Source organism: Xenopus tropicalis, chromosome 1 (genome assembly GCF_000004195.4).
Source record: "Xenopus tropicalis strain Nigerian chromosome 1, UCB_Xtro_10.0, whole genome shotgun sequence".
NCBI classification, from domain to species: Eukaryota; Metazoa; Chordata; class Amphibia; order Anura; family Pipidae; genus Xenopus; species Xenopus tropicalis.
Genome location: NC_030677.2, coordinates 163,321,030 through 163,343,634, shown reverse-complemented (window position 1 = coordinate 163,343,634; position 22,605 = coordinate 163,321,030). Strand labels below are relative to the sequence as shown.

At 37.6% G+C, this 22,605-nt stretch overlaps 1 protein-coding gene across 2 annotated transcripts in view; it reads left to right on the top strand.

Annotated features, from left to right (window-relative positions):
• The window catches only part of cux2 (cut like homeobox 2), a 202,566-nt gene that overhangs the window by 133,585 nt on the left and 46,376 nt on the right, over positions 1-22,605 (top strand). For both annotated transcript variants that reach the window (NM_001134814.2, NM_001244953.1), the window contains 1 exon segment: positions 19,860-20,000. In NM_001134814.2, the coding sequence (NP_001128286.2) occupies positions 19,860-20,000 (141 nt within the window).

The following is a 22,605-nucleotide window of genomic DNA, read 5'->3' as shown; positions in this document are numbered from 1 at the left end:
CTAGACTAAACTGATCAAAAACAAATTATTTTATTGAGCAGACATTGTAATGCCTTCAAGGCAACTTTGATTCATCGCCACTGGATTTGGCCGGCAAGTATCCAAAAATACTGAAGTGCTAAAAATGAATTTTAAATTATTTTTTACCTGACTGTATTCTTTTATTAAAGTTATTTATTGTGCAAAAATGTTATAACTTATGAATGTGTGGGCTTGCTGAACTACTACCTGGCATCAAGACATAAAATAATTTAAATGAATGGCCCCTTTACTATGCTGTGTGTGTATATAAATATATACAAGTATGGGACCCATTATCAAAATGCTCGGGACATAGGGTTTTACTGATAAGGGGTCTTTTTGTAATTCAGATCTCCTACCTTAAGTCTGCTAATAAAATTATTTAAACTGTAATAAAACCCAATAGGATTGTTTTGACTCCAATAAGGATTAGTTATATCTTAGTTGGGATCAAGTACAAGCTACTGTTTATTATTACAGAGAAAAAGATAATTGATTAAAATGGAGCCCATGGGAGGTGTTCTTTCTGTAATTCGGAATGAGTTTCCGGATAAGAGGTCCGATACCTGTATTTTTATATATATATATATATATATGATATATAAAACTTTATGGTTTAATTGATTCTCTTGTATACACGAGTATTACATTTAGACATCTGTTGCCCAAGCATGATAAATCCTGCGCCTGGTTTGTGGGATTTGCTGAAATCTCATGGTGTTGAAGAAAAATGAAAGTTTAATAAGGTCATGAAAATGTTAGCGCTTCATAAAGCAGTTTGGTGTGTGTAACACACTGCCAGCTAGTGGCAATGACTGGAAGTGCAGAGCAATTGTCATCTGCAAAGGTCATGATGTTTGTTACAGAATTTTACTTCAAAAAATGTTGACACCTCTGTTAAAAATACCCAAAACAGGATTATCAAAGTTATAGGGTGTAGAGAGATCAGGTAAAAATGTTTCTGTTATGGCACAGCAACTCTTATAAGTGTTACAAGCAGTGGCGTAACTAGAAGTTACTGGGCCCCACTGCAAACAATATACAGGTATTGCCCCGAAAGATTGGGAAATTGACCTATTTTATCAAGATATATTACAACTGCTAATTTATTAGGGCCTTACTGGGCCCCCTATATTCCTGGGCTCCCCTGCAACTGTAGGGTCTGCTTTCTCTAGTTACGCCCCTGGTTACAAGCCCCAAGAGATGTGAAGTGCAATTTGTGACAAAGTTACTAAAGTGTGGACAGGGTTTGAGTAGGTAATGGGTGCAGTTTTAGTATAAGGGGCATAAATATGCTTTTAAAAATCCCACAGAAATTTATAGAGAGCAGCAGAATTTTACTCTCATGAGATGTAGCTTCACTGTTTGATAAATATGTTCTAAAGTTTGTTTGTACACGTGTTGTACACAACAATCACATGCCACTTGAACAGCATCTTCCTTATGCTTACATGGAAATACCAGCTGCCTTATATAACTCTGTATTCAATTTCTGTCTTTCTTTAACAAACTACATAATAGTAGTCTAGGGCTGCCTGGGTGCAATCCAGAAAGCACCGTTATGGGATATATGTATTTATCAATCAGTCTATCAATCAGTTTATCTGTTCATTAGTCTCTACAATTGTTGAACTATCCCTTTGTCCATCGGTATTTGTGCATTTATCATTTTATCGGTCTGAATTGATCTGTTAATCCATCTATCATGAATGTGTATGTATTTATCAATTGGTTAGTCTTTATTATCTACAGATCTGTCAGTCTATTTATTGAATTATATCTATTGGTTTATCAAAATGTGGGTCTACAGATCTTCCTCTGTCCTATCGATCTAGGTATTGATCTGATTGTTTGTCTTTATGTCTATCCATCTATCAATCTTTCTGTCTATCTAATGATTGTATTGATATGGCTATTTGCGCCACACTGGCAAAAATTGTGATATAGTTAGTAAAACAAGTGTGTGGATTTGATGCAACTGACTCCTACCAAATCAGCTAATTGCAAACGTTTTAAAAATCCCTGGCATTCAGACCAATCTTGGATTTAGTGAAACCCACAAATAAATATTTAGATTACTATAGATTCTTTGCTGCTGTGCCATTGCATTGCACAAGGGCTACATATCACAAAGCTAGATAGAGAAAAAGAAATCCAGGGACAATTTAAGACAGGGGTCCCCAACCTTTCTTATGGTGGCTATACATGGGCCAATTCTAGCTGACTTTAGACTGATTCGGCAGGTTATCTGCTTGTGTATGGGCAAGAACAACTGGCCTGCTTGACTGACATCTGGCCTGAAATCGGCCAGATCTCAATCGGGCAGGTTTGATTTTTCTGTCTATTCGGGAACCTCATCGGCTCGTTGATGCTGTCCCCGAACCAACGGTGCCTATACCTGCCATTTTGATGCCTATACCTAGTCTAATATTGCCGACCTGTAGGTAGGGATATCGGGAGAAGATCCACTTGTTTGGCCACATCTTTACCGTGTATGGCCAGCTCTACTCGTTAACTACAGTAAAATGTAAAAAGGCTTGCAGAGCAACACTAGCATCATAAAAGTTCATGGAGGAGCCAAATAAGGACTAAGATTGGCTATTAGGCAGCATCTATGCACACTGTCAGCTGACAAGAGGCTTTATTTGGTAGTAAATCTTGTTTTTATTCAACCAAAACTTGCCACCAGAGAGCAACATCCAAGGGGTTGGTGAGCAACATGTTGCCCCCGAGCCACTGGTTGGGCATCACTGATTCAAGGCATTCTTCAGCACACACATCACTGCCATTATTTGACTTATTACTATAAATTACATAGATAGCTCAAAGGAAAATGCTCAGAAACACATACATTTCTTAGTAGCTTAATGCACAGCATGTCTTAGTGTCCTATATATATTGATAATGGGTAAGTGCAGAGGATCTCTTGTTGCTGTCTATATAAATGTTGTGGTTACAGCCTCATTGGTTTAAAATGTAGATGTGAGCACAACTTCCCATTTTTTGCTACAGTAACTCATAAGATAAGAATAAAGCAGAAATGCTACTCTCACAAAAAAAAAATGTAGATATATTTTTGTGTATAAATAACACATTTGTCTTTTTAATATCTAAAATTATTTTAAAAAAAAGTTTGTTAATTACAAAAAATTACCTCAAAGCTGCCAGAAATTGCAGATAAATCTGATGGTGGCATTAAGGTGACTAGGGGTATCTTTCCCTATGACAAAATGCAAACTGTCCTGTGCATTGCACACAAGATGGAACAAACTGAGGGGCAGATTTATGAAAATGTTAAATTAGAGCTCACCACAAAAAATTCACCCATTTTCCATTCATTGCTACAAGATTTTTAGAAGCGTTTTAATCAGTGGGTAAAAGTTAGAGTTCACCATTTGAAATACCCCTAGTCACCCCGGACTAGGGGTAGGCAGAAAAGATACCTGCTTAGTGCCCCCTACTGTTGCGCCCTAGGCAGGTGCCTCTTCTGCCTACCCCTAGTTCCAGCCCTTGCACAGCCCCTTACTATATAGGTCAGCTGTCCCAGGTGCTGGTTAAAAGTAAATGTAAATTAAAAGGTACCGCACTCATTTGGGCACTAGTACAAATAAATTATTTTTTTATATCTAATAAATTACTTATTTGCACTAGTTCCTAAATGAGTGTGGTACCATTTTATATTATATATATATATACATAGAAAAAGAGTGCCGCACGCTCAGGGTGCAAAAGAAAAAAAGCTTATTGAAAAAACTCTGTTTCGAGTACAATCAGTACTCTTCTTCAGGGACAAACAAAACTGGTTTGTCCTGAAGAAGAGTATTATTTGTACTCGAAACGGAGCTTTTTTTTTCTTTTGCACCAAGTCCCTGAGCATGTGGTCTATTTTTTGACCTGCACCCAGAGCTGTTATTTTGGTGACGGGTGTGTTCTCTGTATTATATTTATATTCCGAAGTTTCGGGCCTCATTAGGACCTTTCTCAAGGATGAGGACCAAAACATCGGAATTTTGTGCGAAGTGTTCACAACTATGTAATTTAATTAGGGTGTGCCAGTCTGAAAATATATTTTCTATATAAATTTATTTGACTGAGCACCCCGCTATGTGGATTTTTTTAGCATTTGGTAGCAGGCACAGTTGGACTTGTTCTTGATACAGCCGAAAGAACAAGCCATGCAGTGGCAGCGGCACAGTATCAGACTTTTTTGTTGAACTGTACCCCAGCAATAAAGGCAAGGTTGCTCAGACACACAGGTCATTTTAACAACGAGCACCAGAAATGACCCCTGAAAAAAACACCCTTTTTGCCACAAACAATTCCACATGTATGCATCAGCTGCAATTGCATCAGGCGCATTGCCACCTCTCATCTGGAATTGTATGTATGCATTTTTTTGTACAATACTAATTCTAAATGCAGCACTGTACAGCAGAGAAATAAATGAATAGATCAAACAGGGGGTCAATACAATAATAAATACAAACAAAGCTTAAGTGCTAGCTTTTTAAAGATACGTGTAAGTGTAAGAAGGCCCTGCCCATAAAGCTTACAATCTAAGTTGGGAGGGTACATGGAATTGTGTTAAAAAGGCTGCATTGTGGGTAAAACAAACATGATGACTTACACCTAAAATTGCCATTTTCACATTGTACATGCACAAATGAGCCCTTATATTTATATACAGGTATGGGATCTATTATCCAGAATGCTTGGGACCTGGGGTTTTCTGGAAAAGGGATCTTTCCATTATTTGAATCCATGCATTGTCTGCTAAAAATTAATATAACCATGAAATAAACCCAATAGGATTGTTTTGCCTCCAATAAGGATTAATTATATCTTAGTTGGAATCAAGTACAAGGTACTGTTTTGGAGTCTATGGGAGATGGCCTTCCCATAATTTGGAGCTTTCTGGATAAAGGGTTTCTGGATCCCATACGTGTGTGTGTATACATATATATATATACGATGGTGAAACCTTTTCACACATGGCTTATGCGAAACAATATAGTTGCTTACAGTGACAAGATGGAATAATACAATAAACTGTTTCATTTAGAAACCCTTGAAAAAGGTCGTCGTGGATCCTGTAGCCATTAAGCCAAGACATAAATAATGATGGTTAGAAATTCGATGTAAAAAGCATAACTGTATTTCTCCAAACCTAAAAACACTTCAGCAGACTAATGTATTCTGTTTTAAATTAAAGCTGTGCTGACAGCAAAGGGTATACTAGTAAGTGGCCCACAGATAATTACAAGCTAATCAAGCTAATTAGAAGGAGGTCATAATTCTGCATTTATAGTGTTCTAATACACCGCTGCATACATTGCAGGAATGATCAGTTTGGCAATCACAGATGAAACACTACAAACCTTTTTTTGTGTGAAATGTTGGCCAGGGTATTTACTGTGTAGAAAAAATAGCAAAATCTTTTTTACTGTAGGAAGTAAGTAACATTATTGGCACAGACTGCACATAGAGTATCTCAGGAAGAGGGGCACCATAATCAAATTTAGAATAATTTGTTTTTGACTGAACAATAGGTAGGGGAACACAGAGCGCATTATATGCTTTTCTGCTTCTGCATTTTTTAACCAGGGTGAGGAAAGTGAATCTGCTGCAGGCCCGGACTAGGATTCAAAATAGGCCCTAGTATTTCAATTACATAGAGACCCAAACAGCCCCACCAGCCTCCTAAATAGTAACTGTCTATGGTAGACCTCTGGCATTTGCTGGAATCTACAGATTGCCAGTCCTGCTGTCATGTGCCCTCTCCTTTATCTCCAATGACAGGCGTGGTGTTGGCCTCTGTGGAGCTACATGGAACAATATGCACTTTTGTGCTGATATCCACTCAACAAACATCTTGTTTTGAGGATAGAGTCCTTTTAAAAGAGAGCTAACTAAAACCTGGGTGATGTTACACAGTTTCATCTATCAATGGAGCTAGCAATATACTTTATTTCCCAAGGTGCCACAACCATATGACTTGTGCTCTGATAAACTTCAGTCACTTTACTGCTGAGCTGCAAGTTGGAATGATATCACCCCCCTCCCTTTCTTTCCCAGCAGCTGATCAGCAGAACAATGGGAAGGGAGCAAGATAGCAGCTCCCAGTAGATATCAAAATAGCACTCAGTAGTAAAAAAGTCTGGCTTGGGACTCCTCCAGTTACATGGGAGTAGGAGAAACAATAGGTTACCTGAAAGCAGTTCTAATGTGTAGTGCTGGCTCCTTCTGAAAGCTCAGACTCAGGCACAATACACTGAGATGGCGCCTACACACCAATATTACAGCTAAAAAAATACATTTGTTGGTTCAAGAAATTTAAATAGTAGAGTGAATTATGTAATTTAGAAATAAAATATACACCATAAAAATAATTTAAAAGTAATGTTCTGCAAACATAAGTATGCACTTAAAGTAATGTGCCTAATTTCATTCATCTCTGTGTCTGTTTAAAGGTGAATGCATAAGTACAATATAAATATTTTTATGAATAGTGTTCCCCCTTTAAAGAACATTATTGTGACCTAATTAATGCTGAGTAAAACAAACACTTTTTAGGCTTTTTTGTCTAATTGTGATAGCCCTTCTGTATCTGTAATTACACTGTTGCCAGTGTAATTTCTCCTTTGTGCTCCGTTCAGTTTTTTGACTCCATAACCCAATTTTGTTGTGGGAAAAATAACGTGTCGTGACTTATTATGCAACAAAATCCGAATGCAAAACTACGCCGTATAAAACCTGTCGAGATCATGTAGAAGTCAGAGGCAGATGTTATTTTACAACTGGAAGATCTTTCTTTGCTTCATTGTTTTAGGGGCTTTTTGGTTTTTTGACGCTGGCTTTTGTGCGACAACATGAAAAAGTTTTGGTTTTCGTGCCACAAACCAATAAGTTGTGGTTTTCACATTTTTCCACATCTTTTCTGTTTTAGGGCTTTTTAAATTTGAATCCAGACCTGGATTGGGAATTTGTGGGTTCAGGCGAATGCCAGAGGGGCTGCTGTAAGATGCCATAGGCAGTCACTATTCACTGGGCTGGTGGGGGGCTGTTTGGACCTCTGTGTACTTGTAATGCCAGGGCCTATTTTGAATCCCAGTCCAAACCTGTTCAGATCTTTTGATAAATGACTGACATTCATGGAAATAAGTTTAGTAGTGGTTTAAAAAAACTTTAAAACCATCAAAATCCAAAAGTTAATTAATGCCCCCCTAAGTGTTTTCCACCTAATAGAATGATTGCCAGCATTACCTATCTTAATTTAGTATACACCAGACTGGAGTGGCTTCATATTACAGGTATACTATCCATTACCCGGAAACCCGTTTTTCAGAAAGTTCTCATTTATGGGAAGGTTATGCCCTATAGACTTCATTTTAATGAAAGAATTCACATTTTTAAAAATAATTTCCTTTTTCTCTGTAATAATAAAACAATCTTGTAATTGATCCCAACTAAGATAAAATTCGTCCTTATTGGAGGAAAAACAATCCTATTAGGTTTATTTAATTGCTTTTTTAGTAGACTTAGGGGTACATTTTCTTATCCACGAACACTCCGAGCATTTGTTCGATCGGTCCAATCGTATTTTCCGCGACTTTTTCGTACCTTGTGCGAGTTTTTCGCCGCTTGCACGACTTTTTTCATATTTTCAGCTCGAAAAGAATCGGATCGCTTTTGCCACTGTTTACAATCATTTGGTGCAAAAATTTTGTGACTTTTGGATCGCCAATACGATATTATCGTGACTAATACAATTTTTTCGTAAGCATTTTCGTGATATTTGCGATCTTCAGAAATTTTCGTTTCCAATCCAAATTTTTCCCATTCGGGATTCAAACTTGCTTCATTTATTTTCAGTTAAGTTGTAGAGGCAGATTTATCTATTTTTACTGCACATTTTCAGTTATGAAGATTTTTACAATATTTCAAATGTGTAAATATTTGTATCCTGCCAATAAAAAAAGGTTAATGTTCTGGCTTATTTTATTTATCAAAAAAATCTTTTTAAAGCAAGGCTCCTCTATACTGTTCTTGCACTAAAATACCAGTAAGTTCCCCCTTGCTGTATGGGTGTAGGGTTCAGGGAACAGCACGCGTGGCATAAGAGCTCTGTAATTACACATGCCTTGAGGAGCTGTTACTTCCTTGGCTCCTGTTGGGTGTTGCACCTATTGAATTGCATTCTAACTCTGCAACTGGAAATCGCACACGTTTAAAGTAGGAAATGTTACCTAAGTCCTATTTGGTCAGATCAATGACAAAGTTATCAGCAGGTAGTGAAGTATCAATTATTTCTTTTCTCCTTTTGCTAAGAGTTCTTCATCTATTATTTCAGCCAATACTGAAGTTCTTTATAAGTAATTTAAGGTGAGAAGAATGACTAGAGTTGTTTTGAAATGAAACATTTCTGTCAAAAGTGAAATTTTATAAATAAAAAAAAATCAAAACTTAAGTGCTTTGTAAAACACAACCAGTATGAATATCCTGTAAAATATATAGTTATAGACTGTGCTTATGTTGCCAACAGTTATAACTGGTGCTTAGTGAAGTTATTTTTGTCACATGGCTCGATGAAACTTGTGTATTATATAGTGGATATCGTATCCTCTACTGTAACTTATAAAGATACAGGGGCCGATTCACTAAAGGTCAATAAAACGAGCGCTATTTATAGCATGTGTTAAAACTGTTATCACTTCTTATTTTTTGTGACTTAACACTCGATTCACTAAAAGGACAGGCATCATAATTAAGACGCGATGTTCTTTGCGTTATTTAACTCTTGTGTTATTTCTCGTTGTGTGCCATATATTTCGCCGCTTGCTATATTAGCGCACGATTTTATACACGTACCCATTACTTTCAGAAAACTACTGTTCTGAAAATGACCATTTCCTTGCAAACTGGAGGCTGCATCACTCTAGGGCCAACACATACTTGAAAAATCCCATTGCAAAGTCCATGTTGTGTTGCCAAAAGCTCACAAACCACAATTTTCTTTAAGTACCGCCTGCCCCAAGTAGGTGTTAATATTCATACAGACTCATGCGATATTTAGCGCATTTAACGCTTCATATGTTTGTGAATCTGTTTGTGAATCATGCGTTAGTATTATTTCTATTCGCTTATTAATGCAATGCAAGGTAAATAACGCTTTGCGATAGTGCGTTTTTTTGCGCATGCTATATGGGTCTTAACGCATGCGAAATGACTTTGATGAATCGGGACTTAATTATCACATTCTTTTTAACGCAAAAAAAGCATGCGATAAGCGTTATCGACCTTTTGTGAATCGGCCCCACAGTGAAATCATAATTTTACACCCCCTGATTTTAAGGGGCAGATTTATCAACATGTGAGTTTAGAGCTTAATACATAAAAACTCACCCATACCCTATTCATTCCTATGGGATTTTAGAAGCAAATTTATCAGTGGGTGAAAGTTAGCATTAGAGTTTTTATATATTAAGCTCTAAACTCACATTCTGACAAATCTGCCTACATGTGTTCCTGTATTTTTCAACTTTTTTTGTGGTCTCATCAGTATTTAATGCTTTTCCCTGATTTTACTGAAAAACATAAAATGGGGGATCTGCTGTATTAGAAGTCTCCGAGGGGGTCCATGACCATATAGAGACCCAAGGCCTTCTGATATTGGTTTTGGGTGGGTTCAGTATGGAGGCACATTACAGTAAAAGCACCAATCTGGTAAAGCACAGCTAATGTGATTGCTTAAGCCATCCCAGCGATCTTTGCTTTTACGTTCTCTGCTCAGCAGAGTGGCTCAAGTGTCTCTGCATAGCTCTCCTGTTCTTACAGATGGATTGTAATGACTTCTGTAATAAGTAATGAACCCCTAATGTTAAATATGAGAATATTAGACATCGTGTCAGAGTTTCTTGACCTGTATAAAAGCACTAGGCCTTCAACTTCAGGTCTTTTGATAGTCGTGGAACTTGTCAGTTACTTGCATTATTACCTATATACTGAAAATGCCCCTATGATTATCAGAATACAAGCTATTCTTTAAAAATATATATGTTTAACATATCATTAAAATTATATAATTTTTGTTTATTAATGGACATTGATGTGTAAGTTTATGGATGATGTGGGGCTGCTTCATTTTCCATATGTACTGTATATTCTCAAGTATAAGCCTAGATTTTCAGCACCCAAAATATGCTAAAAAAGTCACCCTCGGCTTATACTCGAGTCGGGTGCCATGGGTCCCTCCAGACTAGCACCCCCTGTCCTTTGTGTGCAAATTAGGCCACCTGCAACCAGACCCTCCAGTGCCCTGGCCGCTTCCAAATTCATCTTCATCTACCATCCTCACCTGTCCCATTCTGCACTAGATATTGCACTTTATATTCTATATATTCTATATATAGTTTTGAAGGACTTTAACTCTTTGTGTTTTAGCTTGGTTGCTGATTGAGCTAAGGGGGTAGTATTCTTAAGGTATCATTGTTGATACCATATTGTTTTTGTTGACCCTCTTCTTCACTTACAGAGCTAGTTTATGGTTTTTCTTAAATAAATATTTAAAAACCTATACCCCACAGATGCCTCATTTAATGTAATTTTATTGGTATTTATTTTGATTATTGAAACTTAGCAGTAGCGGCTGCATTTCCCACCCTAGGCTTATACTCGAGTCAATACGTTTTTCCACTTTTCTTAGGTAAAATTAGGTACCTCGGCTTATATTCGGATCGGCTTATACTCGAGTAAATACGGTACTTGTCCCCAAACAGCAGCCACTTTAAAACTGTATGTATTTGTATGTATGTATTTATCAGTGACATTTCAACCCACAAAAGGGACCTGGTCATTTTACTCATAAAAACTAATAAAAGGGCTACTAAGCCTCACACAATATCAGTGGACATTCCCCTTTGCCTAGGAAAATTCCCATTTGTGTGCATTTTACTATCTAGTATTCCCTACTTACTGTGTTTGGTCACAAAACTTTTGAAAATGAAAGCAAACCTTGGAGGGGATAAGGGCGTTATAGGTAGAAGCCAATGTTCCATCTATTTCTTTTTTTTCTGTGCACATTTTAACCTTGCCTGCACATTTTTAAAAACAGTGTGCTCAGGTCAGAATAAATACATAATCTTGAGGTTTTTGTGCGTACCAGAAGTTTTTGTGTGCGCTGGTCTCAGAATTTGTGTGGTGCACACAAGCTCCCAGCTTAAAGGGAATATTGGCAGCAGCAAAGTAACATTGGTCTGTAAGCTAATGAGATTCCTTGTGGTACTAAAGAGAATATGAGGTATATAAAAGTGTTGGGTTTGTTTTTGGCGCAAGATTTTAGTTCTCACATTACATGAAAGGCACACTTTTTGTCTCTCTTTTTGGCACAAATATGTTTTTCTTATTGTTCTTTTGTGTCACACAAACACGCCCCGTTATACAAAAAAAAGCATTAGAGGTGTGACACCGATGAACGATATCCAAACCTGAATATACATTGCTAAACATCCTTAATGTTTCCAGTGCCCTTAAGGTATCTCTGGAAGAACATGTTACTGTTGCCATTACTGACATAAAGTATAACATTACTGTTCCCTCCTCCTAGGTAGTCATATCTGTCCATCCATTATCCGCTCGTGTTTTTATAACTTGCCGCAACAGGAAGTATTTCTCCTGAACTTATTAAAAAAAAAAAAAAAAAAAGAACCCAGACTTGTAAATTAATTTGTTCGTGTTGTACAATGGCAGTACAGATGGACTCATTAGCATGCACACAACAAATAATTATAGATGAATTTTCGCCGGGCTGCCTAATGGGCTTGCTGGGTTAATTATGTCAATGTATAATTACACCAGCCCTGGGAGACATAATGACACACCCTGCTGAGCAGACACTAGCTAATGACGGTGTAATGCTGACAGAGAGAAGACATACTGTTCTGCATGCACCTGCTTACCTCGGCACAAACCGCTTCTGTCCGTGTTTCGGCTTTTGCTTAAATAAACAGACATTACTCAAAATTGGTGTATACAAATACAGCAGTTTAAGAATCAGAATGGTGCCAGATGGATGCGAGAGGTACAGACAATGTTTATCTCCCTGTGTGTCTGTTTATTACTTACCCTTTCAAAGGCACACAGAGGAGTACCTGGCTGAAGGACGGTTGCTTTTAGATGGATAACATAATAGCGATGCCCTTGGCTGTAGCATAATCAGAAGGTACAGAGTCAACCCAGCCAGATCATTAAAACCTTTCTGATTCTGCAAATCGCAAACTTTGACATTGGTTTTGCAGAAATACAGTAACGGGTTTATTTATCAATCTTCAAGTTTGTGAATTCGAGTGTGTTTTTCTAAATCGAATAAACTTCCATATTGAATTCTCGTTTATTTATTAATGTGGTAAACTCGTTAGAATAAAAAAACTTGAGTACCTTGAATTTTCAAGTTTCCAAACTCTAATAAAACTCAAATATCTCGAATTTTAATTATGGCTTGACTTTGCCTAGGACAACTACCGTTAACTCCTATAGAAACTCGCAAGCTTTTAGATGGCAATGTTTTACATTCCAGATATTAGAGTTTTTGAACCATAATTCGAAATTTCAAAGATTTTTTAGCGCAAAAAAAAGAAACTTGAATCGTGGAAAAAATCTTAACTCGAATGTGGATAAATCACCTCCTAAAATTAGGTAGGGGGGACCTTACGTGACTCTACTTAGGGGGGAACCACATGTCTCTGCAGTCCAAAAACAGAGACCCATTACAATTCTGCAACAGCAGAATACAGTGGGCAAAGCTTTTTTACTTTTCACACTGCCAACATCGGACTGGGGGTGCAAGGTCCACCGTGGCTTCTACCACAGGGGCCCATACACTCCCTCAGGGGCCCCTACCGCCCACTCACTTGCTCACTCACCACCAGCCCCTTCTCCTCCTCGTCTGCACATGTAAAACTTACTTTGCCACAACCCAACCCTGCATAGTGCCCAGATAGTCATAAATGACACCTGTACAGTTTAGTGCATGGAAGATATATACACAAAACGTTAAATGCAGTTTAGTATATGCTGGACTAAAAAAACTCTTACCAGTGACCTCTCGTATGTCTCTACACAAATATTTTTTGGACATACATTTGAGAAGCAAGTTTGAGTGCATCTATGTATGTGTGTTCAGGATCAAACTGGGCTGTTGGAATACTGGGAAACAAATTAAGTCTAACTTATTAGAGAATTAAGGATAAAATATTCAGGATATATGTATAAAATATTATGGAGTTATGGCTGAACTTTTTGCAAGTTATGGCTAAAATATTGAGGAGTTAAGGATACATTATTAGAGACTTATATCTATAATATTAGAGGTAAAATATTGGGGAGTTAAGGCTAAACTATTAGGGTGTTAAAAGGGTAGTTTAAGTTAACTTTAATTATATTATAGAATATCCCAATTCTAGCAAATTTGCAATTGGTCTTCATTATGAATCTTTTTTAGTTTCTGAATTATTTGCCTTTCTTTTCTGCTTTGTTCTAGCTTTTAAAGGGGGTCTCTGACCCCGGCAACCAAACAAATGTTTCTCTGTGAAGCTACAATTGTTATTGTTACAATTGTTTCTATTCAGTCTTTGTCCTATATTCCAGTCTCTTGTGCAATCCATTGCCTGGTTGCTAAGGTAAACAAATCCCTAGCAACCAGGTAGCTGCTGATCTGAAAGCTAAATAACTAAAAAACTACAAAAATACATGTCATACATAAAGTTAATTTAAAAGTGAGCAACCCCTTTCAGGATAAAATATGAGGGAGTTATGGCTAAAAGATTAGGGAGTAATGGTTAAAATATTAGGGAATAATGGATAAAATATTAGGGAGTAATGGGTAAAATATTAAGATCCATTATTAGTTAGTTATGGCTAAATTATTAGGAACTTATAGCTAAAATATTAGGAACTTCAGGCTAAAATAATAGGTACTTAATGCTAAAATATGAAGTTACAGCTAAAATATTAGGAAGTTATGGCTAAAATATCAGGCACAGCAGAAAGTGACCTCTTTATGTTCCCTATAATTTTGTTAAGGTGCGTAACTACTAATAAATTCTGCCATGCATTTAAAGAGAGGTTTTATTTCCACAATCCTTCTTTTTCCTGTCTCTTAAAGCCTTCCTATTTCTGGCTTTCTGTAAAGTCATCATTTTTATTGTCTTGAACCTCAAGGCCATTGTTAAATGGAACTGCTTTTAGCTGGATACTCTTCTGGATCCCATTGCTCACGCTCTGTAACGAGCAAATATTTTAGCACTAATAGTTATACAGAAGCAAGACTGTTCCGGTAACGCTACTGTCTAGCCATCGAGCTGACCTACCAACCTGCCGACTAGTTTATCCAAATCACACAAGTTGAAGATGCAGAAAATCGATTCCTGAAGTTTAAGAAAAACACAACCAGAGGTTTATGATCTTTCTTAAATATCACAAAACTAACTTCTGCAATTGGTCGATATTATTGCTCTTCAGAGGATAAAGGACTGAAAAGCTTTAAACCTGTGTAGAATGGGAAAGAGCCTAAGGCATGTGTTACTAGTGGGCAAACAAAAATTGGGTTGATGGACACTACTGTAGTTGAATCTAAAGTGAGAACTTTGATATTTTACGGCAGATTTATTGTAAAATCATGTTCTAGGGGGAATTGATTTTTTCCGCATACCATTTTTTCACAAGCTTTCTGCTTTAATAAATGGGCAAAAGGGACACTTGCCTAGGGCCCATCAGCATGGAGGCTCACCACCAGTTTCTTTATCTATAATACCATTTCAGTGGAACATCCTCCACAAATGTCACACATCTTTTCCATTTTTGTATTTACTTTTTATTTTTTAGTTTACTATTGAAACAACATAAAAATATAATTTTAAAATGTGCACACTGCCTTAATGAGCAACAAATTTGGGTGCTGTGCATCTCCCTGCAGTCATTCAGCAAATACATTGCATTAAACAAAGCATAGAACACAGATGAAAACACTGCTATAATCCATGCACATGAAATAAAAATTAAGATTTTCATCTAATTCTGGTGTGCATTGGACAATACAGATGAAAGTTAGTTCAAGATACACTGTTCCACTGATATTTGCATTAATATATATTTAGACCAAGCTGTAACCATCCACCCCAAGCTAATTATTTATAGCTGAGAGCAGATTCTGCTTCCTGCAGAGAAAACTTTTTACTAAAATACTTGGAAAATACCATAATTCTTTTCTGTCTCTCTAGATGTACAACCTTGGAACCGGATACCCCCATGTACTTATTTGGGCTGTGGCACTTTGAATGTGAAATTGCCCCATTTGCAGTTAAAGTGATATTGACACATTCCTAGCAGTGTAGGTACACACATTCCTAGGAATCCTAGGGTTGCCAGAGTACATTTTTCTAAACAGCCCATGGACACTTGGGTCTGTCAGGTTCGCTGGGTTGGTATGGTAACATCCTCCTATAGCAATGGTTCCCAATTTGTGGGGCTGTCCCTGGGGAGGCTTGGAGTAGTGGCACATTTGAATGTGACTCAAGGGTTAAAAAGGTTGGGAACCCCTGATCTACCTGATCTGACTGAGAGTGAGTCAAATGGAGCCTTCCTCAGGTAAAGAAAAAGCAGTGAGAGAATTAAAGAACAGTTTTGCCAAAAATTTTCCATGTGGAAAGTGTTAAACATGTAAATAAATGTGTGTTTATCAACTTTAAATCGACCCCTTGTCAGTCCTGATCCCCCAACACATTTTCTGCCTACCATAACCAAACTTACACTTCTCTTCTCTCATCCACAAAGACATTTTAGTGTTATTCTTGCTTCACAAGCTCAAAACAGCCCCATTAAATATTCAGCCTGTCTGTACTGATAAAGCTGGCAGCCTGCAGATATACAGAGCCCTTCTCCTCTGGCATTTATTGCTTTGTTACTAAACACAAATATCCAGAAAAATGTTCTGAGCACCAACTGTGTTGTTTAGGTGCTAGATATGGATTTGGGATCCTATGGTGGTTGATTAGTTACGTCCAGTGAAGCTCTTCATATTTTCTTAATATTATGTTAGCGCTAAATGGCTGATGGGTTATTTTCTGCACTTACTCTTAGGTCATGTAATACTGTCTTATAATAGATCCACATAGAGGTATAAATACGCACTCCTGATGTTATATGTATTCCAATATTTATATGGCTATGATATTAACCGCCATCGGTATGTTGCCTAGCATAGCAAGGGAAATTGACTGCACTTTCTTTAATAAATTGCATAAAGTCTACTACCTCTCAGCCCATAATACAGAGATTTAATTTTAGGAATTGTTCTTTTGTACTAGAGGAAGTTCTGAAAAAGTGATCCATTACATACTGTATTGTGTTTCCTTTAATAAGAGTGATAATGCCTCTGCCAGACCCACCTCTTTGCTACATGTAAAATAAACTCGGCAAATATGCACAGGGCAGCAAGCAACCCATCTATCAGACTTTATAAGGTATCATGTGATAGTGTATGTCATGTCTTCCAGTCCACAAGGAACCAGTTGATTATCTGGGCAAATCAAAATGGATTTAGAGGTACACACTCTTCAGTTAAAAAGCTTTCAGAGTAGGGTTAGAGGTTCAAGAACTGTATAATTTAGAATATGTATTGCAATGTATACAACCTGTGTGTTTTCTGCCTTGGATTATTGACCTACTTTCCTCTTCACAAAAAGTGATTTCATGGGAGCAGGGGGGCTGGTGCCCAGTCGCCAATCCCTGCCCAACAGGAGAAGATTTTTATGACCACCGTGCCATCTGATCTCCATTTAAATGTAATTAGGACTAAGTGTATGCATATTGGTATCATGTTGGGATTGCTAAAGATCGTTGCTGTAGGGGAGGGCTGCCTAGAATAGCTGATTGAAGAAAGTGTGCAATAAATCATTTCCTCTGATAAAAGCAGGGGGTCAGTAGGCCCAGGAGCTCCTGTGAGTCAGTCATATTCATTTGCTTTAGCTGTAGCTTATTTTCTTCATCTTTGAAAGTGTAACCTTGTTATACCAGAGCAAAAGTAATCTCCGTGCAGTATAGGTGGTTTGCGATACGGGTGTGGGGTCAGGCACTGTCTAGCTATGATGAACTACTGCAGAAAGCATTACAGATGTATGTGTACAAGGCTCCAGCAGTGCGGGAAGGTGATTCGGAGGCAATATGTTTGGAACACTACAATTTGTCTTGAAGGGCAGTCCTTTCATCTACATCCTTTATCTTTTGTCATGAAGCAGTGTAGGGTAAATATGTGGCTCACACAATATTGCCCATAAAAGCTTGCTAGAAACATTTAACCATATATTATTTGGTAATATTGTGTTCAATAATTCCAGCATTTTTCTGGAGAGCAGGGCTGGCCTTATGGGGGATCAAACTCTGTGGCCCCAACTCCTCTGTGCCTTCTTCCTTTCACCCAGAAATGACCACAAGAGAATAAAAGGGCGCACTGCAAAGGCTAGTGATATACAGTGAAAGATATTACGTTTCATAAAGGTTGTGTGATATACATAATCCCCGGGTCCACGGTTAGACTTCTGCATGCACATATGTGGTGTTTGTATGTATTTAGAGAGACGGTGCAACATGTATGTATGTATGTATAGTGATAATGGCGTTTTATATCTGCAAAGGGCTGCCCACAAATCTAACTATGGCATTGTTGCTGAATAACCAGTCCCTGGTTTATGTAATGGCTGTATTCACAAGGAACCCAGTTTTCAAATCTCAGTCCTCAATGTACTTAAAGGGGATCTAAGCCTTATTAGAAGTTTTATGCTATCATGTGGGTAGTGCTCCTCTGAAAACTTTGCAATTTAAATTAATTGTATATTTGTGTCAGGTACCTTTGGGCTGACATTATGTTTACATTACTTTTCAGTTAATAGATTTAAAGGGGTGGTTCACCTTCAAGTTGACTTTAAGAAAGTTTTAGAATGGCCTGTTCTTAGCAACTTTTTAATGGGTCTTTTTTTTTTTTATAGTTTTTTTAATTATTTTCCTTCCTCTTCTGACTTTTTACAGTTTTCAAATGGGGTCACTTGGGGTGAGGCTACAATTTTATTGTTACTTTTTATTATGTAGCATTCTATATAGGCCCTCCTCTATTCATATGTCTGTCTCTCTTTTAAACCACTACCTGGTTGCTGGGTTAAATTGCACCCTAACAACCAGATATCTGCTAAAATTCCAAACTAGAGAGCTGCTGAACAAGAAAGCTAAACGATTCAGAAACCGTAAATATTACAAAATGAAGACCAGTTGCAAACTGTCTCAGAATAACACACTCTACATTATACTAAAAGTTAATTTAAAGGTGAATGCCACCCAGTTAGTGGACCAGAATAGGGCTGATCCTATCATTTAGTTCGGGGAGGGCTATAAGATCACATGAGGGCCCAAGGAGATCCACCCACAGCACAATGCATTTCTGGTGGAGTCAAGAAGGTCTTTGTTTAGTCCCCATTCATAGGCCAATAAACAGCTGATGACTCAGTTGGCAGACAGTGTTTTCTTCCCATTTGGCAGGTGTATGAAGGCAATATGCCAATTAGCATGATCTAAAAATAGACTGCAAATATTATAACGTGATAAAAACTAAAATACCTCTATCTGGCCAAAACAGTGTCACTAACTTTGACCGTTGTCAAGGGAAAGTCTGGTTTTATTTCCCTTGACAAAAGTCGCAGTTAGTGACCAAAAAGTTGGGTTAACACTAAATTACTTTTTGTATTTCACCAAGCCCTGGTGAGTGCTATACCTGTTTGATCTTTTGCATATTTTGGTTTTTTAATGACCCAGGCATTTATATTTCAAGTGTAGAGTGCTACCCTATGGAGCATTGCTGAACATTGAGGGGTGGTCTGCACTCTGTCTCTAACTTGTCTAGGATGCAAGTAAATCTGTAATATCAGGTAATGGTTTGCACCTATGAATACTGTTGTTGTCAAGAGATGAGCTGCAGTGCTAGTGTATGATTTCCTTGCTGTAATAGAAGACAGCTTCAATCCATTTTATTAATGTTTTATTTCTCTCTATCCCTCTCTTCCACGATTGGCACATACGCAGACTGCACAATCCTATTGGCAAGGAGGAGGGCAGTTCTGCAAAATGCATGAAAAGTGCCTAGACTGTTATGGTCGCTGACATAGTATAGTATGGTATTAGCAGCCTAAAACTGAATCTTGGGAAACACCAAAACAGAAAATGTATGCTAATTGCAAAAGTGCTCAGACTACCACTTTCAGTAAGTTTACATCACTTTATTTTGTTGACTGATACAATAGACTGAGGAAGCTGGTGATGGTATCTCAGTGCAGGACATTTCAGGCCCACATTCAAGAAACCACATTGTATCGCCCATTATATCTTTAGCCCCAGCAGTGTTGACCTTACTATAGCACAAGGGCAGACATTTCTGCATAGTTTCTGCAACTACATACATACATAGTGGTGCAACTACAATCATTATAACAAACTAAATAGAAATGGGATGATCTCATATAACATCTATGGCTTTCTTTGTTCCTCTTAAAAGTATTAATCGGCAAAATACAGCTTGAGTTTGTGCAATATTGTCTTACTCAGCAGTGGGTATAGAAGGGTGAGGTTACCAAAAATCTCGCAAATGCTAATAATTATTCTAAAAGTGATGTAAAATAAAGTAATTTGTGCATTGTAATGTAAATGCACCAGCAAGTGCTCCAGGCTAGAGCTCAGTGAGTTTTGGTTGTGGCAGGAATGGAGTATATTTGTACTGTCTTGCTTATCATTTTATTATATTGCAGATCCTGCTCCTCTGCTGGAAGCAGCTCGTGGCTTAGAGGACCGGTTGCAGCAACTTCAGCGCATCGATCCTGAGAATAAAGCTGTGAAAGAAATCAGTCGCCACTGGAAAAAATATTCTGACTTCCTTTCTGCTGCTAAAGGTAATGGTAGGACAGGTATTCCTCAAAGTGTTAACCAATAAAATGCAAGTTGTGTAATAAAGTAGCAGTTTGGATCAGGTCTAGTAACCCATAGCAACCAACCAGCAGGTACCATTTACTGGGAACCTCTATGAAAGTATATGATTGGTTGTAGTGGATAACTAGACCGTGTACAAACTTTGGGCTTAAAACAAACAAATTCTTCCCTGTCTCTTTTTCTTCTAGCAGCTCATTAAGCAGAATGCAGCTTTTTTTCCATTTGTCAGAACATTTTTCAGCTGCAGCAACTACAATCTGAGCCTGCTCCTTGAGCTTTATTAAAGTCTAAAACATAGCAACTGATACATTAGATGCAGGCATTTATTTTATGCTGCCCAGTAATGTACCAACTATTGTATCACATTTTGACAGTTTAGAGGGTCCGCCATGTAGCCTGCAGAGCTTATTAAATGTATGTGAGAAGATTGGTAATGGTTGGCAAATGGGTTTCTTAAGCAGAGAAGAGACAGGGACTCAAAAACTGCAGAAAAATAGAACTTTGCCTTTACTCTTTTCATCAAGACAAGCTTTGTATCATCCCTAAATCTTGTCTATAGAGGCGGGGCAAGCCTCTATGGGATTGACAACTCTGATTTTTAAAGTATTTAAGATGTGTGGGTGTTTTAATTAATGACCTTGGGTTTCATGTTTAATTTCAAAGGACTTTTATTTTTGTCTGGGTGACAGGTCCCCTTTAATTGGGGTGGTTTGGTTCATAGACCAACATCATATAAACTAAAATAAAGTTTTAAGGCACACACCAAAAGACATTTAAAACTATTACTTATAGGAGGCCTCCATATTTATGTAAAAAAATTTGTATGTGCCATAAATTTATAAATTAATGAAAAAATTAATAGTTTTACCATTTCTAACCTGCATATACAGGGTCTGTGTACAAACCACACTATTTTGACACTAAACAAAATATACCTGTGGTTGGTAATTCTCCACTGTATGAGCCCTGGCCTGGTAGTGAATTCTCAAAAGATATAATTCTTTTATGTAAAGATGGACCATGAGGGAACCAGTAAATATCCTCCTACTCTGTGGGGCAGATTTATTAAGACACGAACGCTCGGAGCATTCATTTGACTTTTTCAACGCCCTTGCGACTTTTTCGTACGCTTGCGTGACTTTTTCGTACACTTGCACGAAAAAATCGGAAAGGTTTACAATCGTTCCGTACGAAAATTTCATGACTTTCGGATCGCCAATATGATATCATCGTGACTAATACGATTTTTTTCGTAAGCATTTTCGTGATATTTGCGATCTTCAGAAATTTTCGTATCCAATCCAAATTTGTCCCATTCGGGATTCGAACTCGCATTTTCATGAATGTACCCCTAAGTGTGTTTTAGCAGAGGCAATTCTCAGTATTGTCAATGGCAGGGTACTTTCTGGCATTTAGTGGCAAGGTATTATCTGGCGTTTAGTAGCTGTGACAAGTAGCTGCTACTAAGTAGAGCATATAGAGGGATTGTGGCGGAGTTATGGAAAGAGCACACTTGTGGATGAGCTAAGGTAGCAAGGGAGATCAGCCCTATGGGTGAAATAATGCCAGCATTGTAGCTAACTGGAAATGGGAGGGCAAGAAATAGATGCCAAGATGTGTGGCATGGAGGGAGGGGGCATATTCTGGGTTTGGGCAAATGAATTCTAGTTTGTGACCTAGTTGGGGGGTAGGTAGTGCAAATGTTTGTGGCTAAGCATGTTCAGGCACTTACTTCCAGATATGATGCCTCCCTGATGGCTAGCTAGCAATGAGATTTGGTCCTTGTGCTGAACCATATATAGTGTATGTTTGCTAGCTTTGGGATGCTATTAACACCTGCTAACCTGTCTACATGCCAGACTGTTGCATTTCAGAAATATATAATATATCCATCATGCCATACTTTCTTTTGTAAAATATAAGGATATTAATTAGTCACAGTAGAGTTATGAGCATATGAGACCAAAAGCCAATTGCATTCATGTAGGGCATGGATTCCATACCAGGCACATTTCTTTAAAAATAAAACACAAGGGCCGTGAATATCCTGTAAAAGATACCTTTGTAAACAGTGCTTATTTATGTCAACAGTTATTAGTGCAGCTTAGTGATATTATTTCTCTCACATGAAATGTGTGTATAATAATAAATAATACACTTCCTGGTGTAATATATGAGGATATTAGCAGTCACCTTGGAGTTCCATGACCTGTATAAAAGCACTCGGCCTTCAGCCTTGTGTCTTTATATGGTCATGGAACTCCTCGGTGACTTATTATCCTTATCATTTACAATAACGGGTCCACTATTCACTTAATATGTAACATTTGTTATAGTGCTTGTGCATTATAGTAGAATTACCATGGTCTTAACTCTATACTACAATAATGCAGAGCAATGTTCTTTTTGTTGCACACAAGCATAGTAAAAATTCCCATATGAAAGTTCATCACTATAGGGGTCAATGACTCTCTAAGGTACAATGACATTGGATGTAAAAAAGGAGCTCCCATTACACTTGTGTTATATACGTATAATAAAAAGAGAAATTTATGACAGGATCCCCTT